Source organism: Lepisosteus oculatus, chromosome 18 (genome assembly GCF_040954835.1).
Source record: "Lepisosteus oculatus isolate fLepOcu1 chromosome 18, fLepOcu1.hap2, whole genome shotgun sequence".
Taxonomy (NCBI): Eukaryota; Metazoa; Chordata; class Actinopteri; order Semionotiformes; family Lepisosteidae; genus Lepisosteus; species Lepisosteus oculatus.
The window spans coordinates 22005981-22013283 of NC_090713.1; the positions used below are offsets into that span (position 1 = coordinate 22005981).

At 59.2% G+C, this 7303-nt stretch overlaps 1 protein-coding gene across 2 annotated transcripts; it reads left to right on the top strand.

Moving 5' to 3' along the window:
• The first annotated feature begins 1026 nt into the window (after positions 1-1026).
• LOC138224107 (uncharacterized) lies at positions 1027-6838 on the top strand. Of its 2 annotated transcripts, none has more exons than XM_069180500.1 (4): positions 1027-1168; positions 3579-3842; positions 3927-4156; positions 5833-6838. In XM_069180500.1, exons 1-4 carry the CDS (start codon positions 1039-1041, stop codon positions 5989-5991), a joined length of 783 nt encoding a protein of 260 aa, XP_069036601.1. In that variant the 5' UTR covers positions 1027-1038; the 3' UTR covers positions 5992-6838. The 2 variants fall into 2 exon arrangements, with proteins under 2 accessions (XP_069036601.1, XP_069036602.1); XM_069180501.1 differs by lacking the exon at positions 1027-1168 and adding an exon at positions 1218-1965.
• The last annotated feature ends 465 nt before the right edge of the window (positions 6839-7303 follow it).

Below are 7303 nucleotides of genomic sequence, written 5' to 3' on the forward strand. Positions count from 1 at the left end.
CAGTCTCCCTGCGCCCCAGGGCTCAGTGTCCCCCGTCTCTGTCCAGTGAGAGGTGACCCCCACGGTCCTGTATGTGTGGGGACCCCAGTCTCCCTGCGCCCCAGGGCTCTGTGTTCCCTGTCTTATGTCCAGTGGTAGGGGACCCCAGTCTCCCTGCGCCCCAGTCTCCCTGTCCCCCACACAGCTGTCCGGAGAGAGCAGGTGACCGTGTGTGCTCCGCACTGTGAGTCACATTCAGCAGGCAGGAGTGACACAGCGCTGTGTGACTAGACAGGGAACTGACTGCTGGGGCTACTGTCATGTACTGGTCAGCTGTCAGACCACAGCAGCACGTCATCGCAGCACTGGGGCACCGGTACACCCTCACACACACATAGTGTACACACACACACACCCTCACACACACACACCAACACACACACCCTCACACACACATACTGTACACACACACCATCTCACACACACCATCACACACACATACTGTACACACACACCATCTCACACACACCATCTCACACACACCATCACACACACATACTGTACACACACACCATCTCACACACACCATCACACACACACCATCTCACACACACATACTGTACACACACACCATCTCACACACACCATCACACACACACACCATCTCACACACACCATCACACACACACACCATCTCACACACACATACTGTACACACACGCCATCTCACACACACCCTCACACACACATACTGTACACACACACCATCTCACACACACCATCTCACACACACACATACACAACACACCCTCAAACACACACACCATCACTTCCTCACGGCATGGGGACACACACACCCTCATACATACACACACATACACAACACGCAATCACTGACTCACAGCACTGGGACACACACCATCACACACACACACTCTCACACACACATACACACACCAGCAACGCTCAGCTTTGTGACATACACACATAGTCACACACACACAATGACACACACACTCATCACGCACACTGGCAACTGCGAGGCTGGAAACTCCCAGCATGATGACGCCCTGCTCCTCCCACTGTTACAGAGGGAGAGGTCTGGACTGGGGCTCACCCTCTGTCTCACTGCCCGTGTGCACAGGCAGGTGTCAGGACCAGATACCAAGAGCTGCCCCAGCCGGACAAGGTGAGGGAGTCTGTCCTTCTGTTCCTCCTGCCTGTCTACCTGTACCTGTCCCTACCTGTATGTCTACCTGTCCAGCTGTATACCTGTCTGTCTGGCTGTCTATGTATTTCTCTATCTGTATAACTGTCTGTCTAGCTGTATAGCTACATAATCCTGTGCCCCTCCAGCTGTATACCTGTCTATTTCCTGTATAACTGTCTGTCTACCTGTCCAGCAGTATACCTGTCTATCTCCTGTATAACTGTCTGTCTACCTGTCCAGCAGTTTTCCTGTCTATCTCCTGTATAACTGTCTGTCTACCTGTCCAGCTGTATAATCTTCTACCTGTCCAGCAGTTTTCCTGTCTATCTCCTGTATAACTGTCTGTCTACCTGTCCAGCTGTATAATCTTCTACCTGTCCAGCAGTTTACCTGTCTGTCTAGCCGTCTAGGTGTGTATCTGTGTGTCTCTGCCTGTGTGCTTGTAATGTGCCCGTGCCATTAAGCAATGAATTGTATTAATACCGAGGCCGTGATCAAAATGAACCGCCTTTCGTTTCTCGCTGGGGACTGTCCCCCGCAGCGCCCGCGTCCTAAAACAATGACGTGCAGGCTCTCTGATTCCTCGAGCCGAAGTCTGGGTGACGCTGGAGCCGCGGTCGCTCTGATCCGCCCCGCCGCGCGACCTTCGCCCCGCCGCGACGCGGCCGCGCGCAGGGAGATGTCCCGGGTGCGTGTCCTGCGTGTCCTGCACACGGCGCGGAGCGGAGCGCTTTCAGGCTGATCGCTTCACTCCTGTCTCCGGTCCCGGGGCGCAGGTCTGAGAGTCGCGTCGGGCTCGCTGAAACTATTCTGTCCGATTCTGGAAGAGTTTCTCTGTGTGTGTCTGTGTGTGTGAAGCTCTCGGTTCTCTGCTCACCCTTTGAAAGCTGCGATTTCTTTGGGCTGCGGGTCATGCACAAGTTCACTCTGTTAGCGACTGCTATGTCTTGACCGGTCTCTGTGTCCTTGACCGGTCTCTGCTGTCTTGACCAGTCTCTGCTGTCTTGACCGGTCTCTGCTGTCTTGACCAGTCTCTGCTGTCTTGACTGGTTTCTGCTGTCTTGACCGGTCTCTGGTGTCTTGACTGGTCACTGCTGTCTTGACCTCTCTCTGCTGTCTTGACTGGTCTCTGGTGTCTTGACCGGTCTCTGCTGTCTTGACTGGTCACTGCTGTCTTGACCTCTCTCTGCTGTCTTGACTGGTCTCTGGTGTCTTGACCGGTCTCTGCTGTCTTGACCGGTCTCTGCTGTCTTGACCAGTCTCTGCTGTCTTGACTGGTTTCTGCTGTCTTGACCGGTCTCTGGTGTCTTGACTGGTCACTGCTGTCTTGACCTCTCTCTGCTGTCTTGACTGGTCTCTGGTGTCTTGACCGGTCTCTGCTGTCTTGACTGGTTTCTGCTGTCTTGACCGGTCTCTGGTGTCTTGACTGGTCACTGCTGTCTTGACCTCTCTCTGCTGTCTTGACCGGTCTCTGGTGTCTTGACCGGTCTCTGCTGTCTTGACTGGTCACTGGTGTCTTGACTGGTCCCTGATGTCTTGACCTTTCCCTGCTGTCTTGACCGGTCTCTGCTGTCTTGACCTCTCTCTGCTGTCTTGACCGGTCTCTGATGTCTTGACCGGTCTCTGATGTCTTGACTGGTCACTACTGTCTTGACCTCTCTCTGGTATCTTGACCGGTCACTGCTGTCTTGACCGGTCTCTGCTGTCTTGACCGGTCTCTGGTGTCTTGACCTCTCTCTGCTGTCTTGACCGGTCACTGCTGTCTTGACCTCTCTCTGCTGTCTTGACCGGTCTCTGGTGTCTTGACCTCTCTCTGCTGTCTTGACCGGTCACTGCTGTCTTGACCGGTCTCTGATGTCTTGACTGGTCACTGCTGTCTTGACCTCTCTCTGCTGTCTTGACTGGTCTCTGTGTACTTGACCAGTCTCTGCTGTCTTGACCAGTCTCTGTGTACTTGACCGGTCTCTGCTGTCTTGACCTCTCTCTGGTGTCTTGACTGGTCTCTGCTGTCTTGACCAATCTCTGGTGTCTTGACCGGTCTCTGATTTCTTGACTGGTCACTGCTGTCTTGACCAGTCTCTGCTGTCTTGACCGGTCTCTGGTGTCTTGACTGGTCTCTGCTGTCTTGACCTCTCTCTGCTGTCTTGACTTCTCTCTGCTGTCTTGACCTCTCTCTGCTGTCTTGACCGGTCTCTGGTGTCTTGACCTCTCTCTGCTGTCTTGACCGGTCTCTGCTGACTCTCTGGCCCCCTGCCCCTCAAGCCTGGCCGCGCTCTGTCCTGCCCCAGGAGTGTCCAGGGGTGGGTGATAATAACAGTGTGGCCGGCCGGTGCGCTGGCCGGCTGGCTGGACGGGGGAACCCAACCACCTCCCGACGTTCCGCTTCCAGGAGCCATGACCATCGGGAAGAGCGCGGGCAGGTCCGTCCGGATGAGCTCCCGGAGATCCAGGGCGTACGGGCGACTGCAGGAGGCGGAGGCCGAGAGGGAGAGCGGGCGGCGTTCCGGGCAGGAAGCTCCGGAGCCGGGGGTTTTCCACTTCAACCGCGGCATGCTGGAGGACGACGGCGGCGCCGCGCTCCTGAGGGCCGGGCCGGAGCGCCGGAGCAGCCGGTGGCGCCGGGAATCCAAGAGGAAAGACCCCACCGGCCCAGGTCAGGGCGTGACCCTTAACCTTTCCGGTCCGTGCCTGACCTTTGACCCCTGTGACCTCCGGCCTGAACTCTGACCCCCCCCAGGTCTCACCGGGAGCGCCGCTGGGGTGCCGGCGGACGCGGGCGCAGACTGGCCGGCCGTCGCCGCGGTGACCGCCCCCCCCCAGCCTGCGCTCGTCCACTTCGGGGAGCGAGAGGAGGCCGACGACCGGAGTCTGATCGCGGGGAGGAAGAGGAGCGAGAGAGCCGGGCCGGGGGAGGGGGCAGAGGCGAAGAAGCTGGCCAAGCCAAGCGCCCTGAAGAGATACAGAAAGGTAGGGGGGTTCCCTCGTCTTTGATTGGGGGTCGGGGGGGTCCCCTAGTCTTTAACTGAAGTTTCTAATGAAAGTTCAGGGGGGTTCAGTCAGCCCCAGCTGGCGGTAATTCTCCATCCCTCCTCGCCTTACCGGACGCGACCGCCTTCTCTCCCTCCCGCACCCCGACCCCACCTCTGCAGCCGCCCCTGGGCCACCCCTCTCTCTGCGGGGGGGTCCCAGCCTCCTCGTCCCCTGCCCCCCCAGCCAGGAGGGTTCAGCCAGAGGTACTGTGTCTGAAACACTCCAGGAACCTTCCAGTGGGCTCAGAGCGGGGGCGCTGTTACGGCTAGCGAACTGTTCATCGGTGGGGACACACGCTGCTAACCACCACACACCAACACCAAGCACAAACGAGAGGTGACACTAACACCACGGTACAGTAGGGGGTACCGTTTCAGGCCTGCGTGCATTAGGTGCTCGTGTGGGGTACATCCAGGTGCTCAAGATGGCGGGAGAGCCAGATCCCACAGTCCCTTCCCTAACGGAGAGGCTGAGCTGCAGTGGAATACAGTGCAGCCCCCTCTCGGAGCAGATGAGCTTCCCAGGCTGGTAAACACAGAGCAGAAATCCCTCTCCCTCCCCCACACGCACTGAGCAGTCACGGGCTTCTGTTCCTCGAAACCCGAGGTCACGGGGTCGTGCAGGGGTCAAGTCACCCGCGGACCTCCGCAGAGCGCCCCCTGCGGGCTGGGGGTGGGGTGGCTCGTTACAGATCCGATGTCAGCAGCCAGTGGGAGTAGCTCCTGCCCTCTCTCCTGTCTCCTGCCCACTCTCCTGTCTCCTGTCTCCTGTCTCCTGCTTTCTCTCCTGTCTCCTGCCCTCTCTCCTGTCTCCTGTCTCCTGCCCTCTCTTCTGTCTCCTGCCCACTCTCCTGTCTCCTGTCTCCTGCCCACTCTCCTGTCTCCTGTCTCCTGTCTCCTGCTCTCTCTCCTGTCTCCTGCCCACTCTCCTGTCTCCTGTCTCCTGCCAACTCTCCTGTCTCCTGCCCTCTCTCCTGTCTCCTGTCTCCTGTCTCCTGCCAACTCTCCTGTCTCCTGCCTTCTCTCCTGTCTCCTGTCTCCTGTCTCCTGCTCTCTCTCCTGTCTCCTGGCCTCTCTCCTGTCTCCTGCCCTCTCTCCTGTCTCCTGCCCTCTCTCCTGCCCTCTCTCCTCTCTCCTGCCCACTCTCCTGTCTCCTGTCTCCTGTCTCCTGCCCACTCTCCTGTCTCCTGCCCACTCTCCTCTCTCCTGTCTCCTGCCCTCTCTCCTGTCTCCTGTCTCCTGACCACTCTCCTGTCTCCTGGCCTCTCTCCTGTCTCCTGTCTCCTGCCCACTCTCCTCTCTCCTGTCTCCTGCCCTCTCTCCTGTCTCCTGTCTCCTGACCACTCTCCTGTCTCCTGGCCTCTCTCCTGTCTCCTGTCTCCTGCCCACTCTCCTCTCTCCTGTCTCCTGCCCTCTCTCCTGTCTCCTGTCTCCTGACCACTCTCCTGTCTCCTGCCCTCTCTCCTGTCTCCTGTCTCCTGCTCTCTCTCCTGTCTCCTGGCCTCTCTCCTGTCTCCTGTCTCCTGCCCTCTCTCCTGTCTCCTGCCCACTCTCCTGTCTCCTGGCCTCTCTCCTGTCTCCTGTCTCCTGACCACTCTCCTGTCTCCTGCCCAGGCCATCGACAGTGCCTTCCGCCGAGGCTGGGAGACCTTCATCGCCAACCTGTACAACGTCACCCTGACGCCCATCTCGTCTCCGTCGCCCTCCTCGTCCCCGCCCCCGCGCCCCGCGCGGCTGTCCCGGACCGCCTCTGCGCTGGTGGAGTACCGCTGAGCCTCCCCCCACCCCCCCCCGCCCCCACCTGCCCCAGCCAAGCCTCCCTTCGAACCCGGGACCTGCCAACACGCTCTGAACCCATTTAAAAAGCCCATGACCCCCTATCATGGTTCCCCCTGTTTCTGGGAGACACCCCTCCCCCCATGCCCTCCCTCAGTCTCGTCCCAGGGGCCGGGGCAGAAACACCAGACCTGCGGTTTTTCACAGGGGACGGACAAGTCACAGCGCCCCCTTGTGGTTTCTGTCGTCGCTCACGCTGCCTGTCTGGAACAGGGGCGCGGTAGTCCTCTGGCGTCAGTCTGGACTGTGGCTCCGGTTTGGACTTTGGCTCCTGATGACTCTGCGGGAAGGCTGATGTTGTGTAGCCGGAGGGGTCATATACCAGGACTGTGCTCCGCCTTATCGGATCCTGGGAACACGGGAATGCTGACACAATAATAGAGGGAGATAGAGAGAGGGGGAGACAGAAGGATTTATAGAGAAAGAGGTCAGCAGCGAGGGGAGAGAGAGGGAGAGACGGAGGAGAGGAGGAGAGACGGAGGAAATAGCAGTGAGGGAGAGAGAAAGAGAGAGAGAAGGAACGATAGGGAGAGGGAGATCAGGGGCGAGGGGATAGAGAGAGGGAGTATTAGGGAGAGGGAAGAGAAGGGATGGAGAGAGACAGCAGTCCGTGCCCAGCCCTGGTGACGGAGAGGTCTCCTCCCCCCCCCAGCAGTTAGAAGTGTCTGCACGCGGCCTGGGGCATGACGCCCCCCCCCTGCCCGGGGCAGAGACGCGTCTGCGTGGGACTGCGCTCCTGACTCTGACAGACGACCCTTCTGAATAAATATTTTCCTCTCGGAAAGTCGCGTTTCTCCAGAGTTTTCTTTCCTGGGGAACTGGGGGACGGGGAAGGAGCAGAGCTGACCAGCGGGCTGCCTGCCAGAAAGCAGACTGGGGAGACACAGAGGGAACCCTGGGGTACAGTTACTCTGATAGGTCCCCCTGAATCAGGGGGTCCCCCGGCCCTGGTCCTGGGGAGCCCCAGTCCAGTGTGTCTTACAGGTCCCCCTGAATCAGGGGGTCCCCCGGCCCTGGTCCTGGGGAGCCCCAGTCCAGTGTGTCTTACAGGTCCCCCTGAATCAGGGGGTCCCCCGGCCCTGGTCCTGGGGAGCCCCAGTCCAGTGTGTCTTACAGGTCCCCCTGAATCAAGGGTCCCCCGGCCCTGGTCCTGGGGAGCCCCAGTCCAGTGTGTCTTACAGGTCCCCCTGAATCAAGGGTCCCCCGGCCCTGGTCCTGGGGAGCCCCGGTCCAGTGTGTCTTCTAGCTC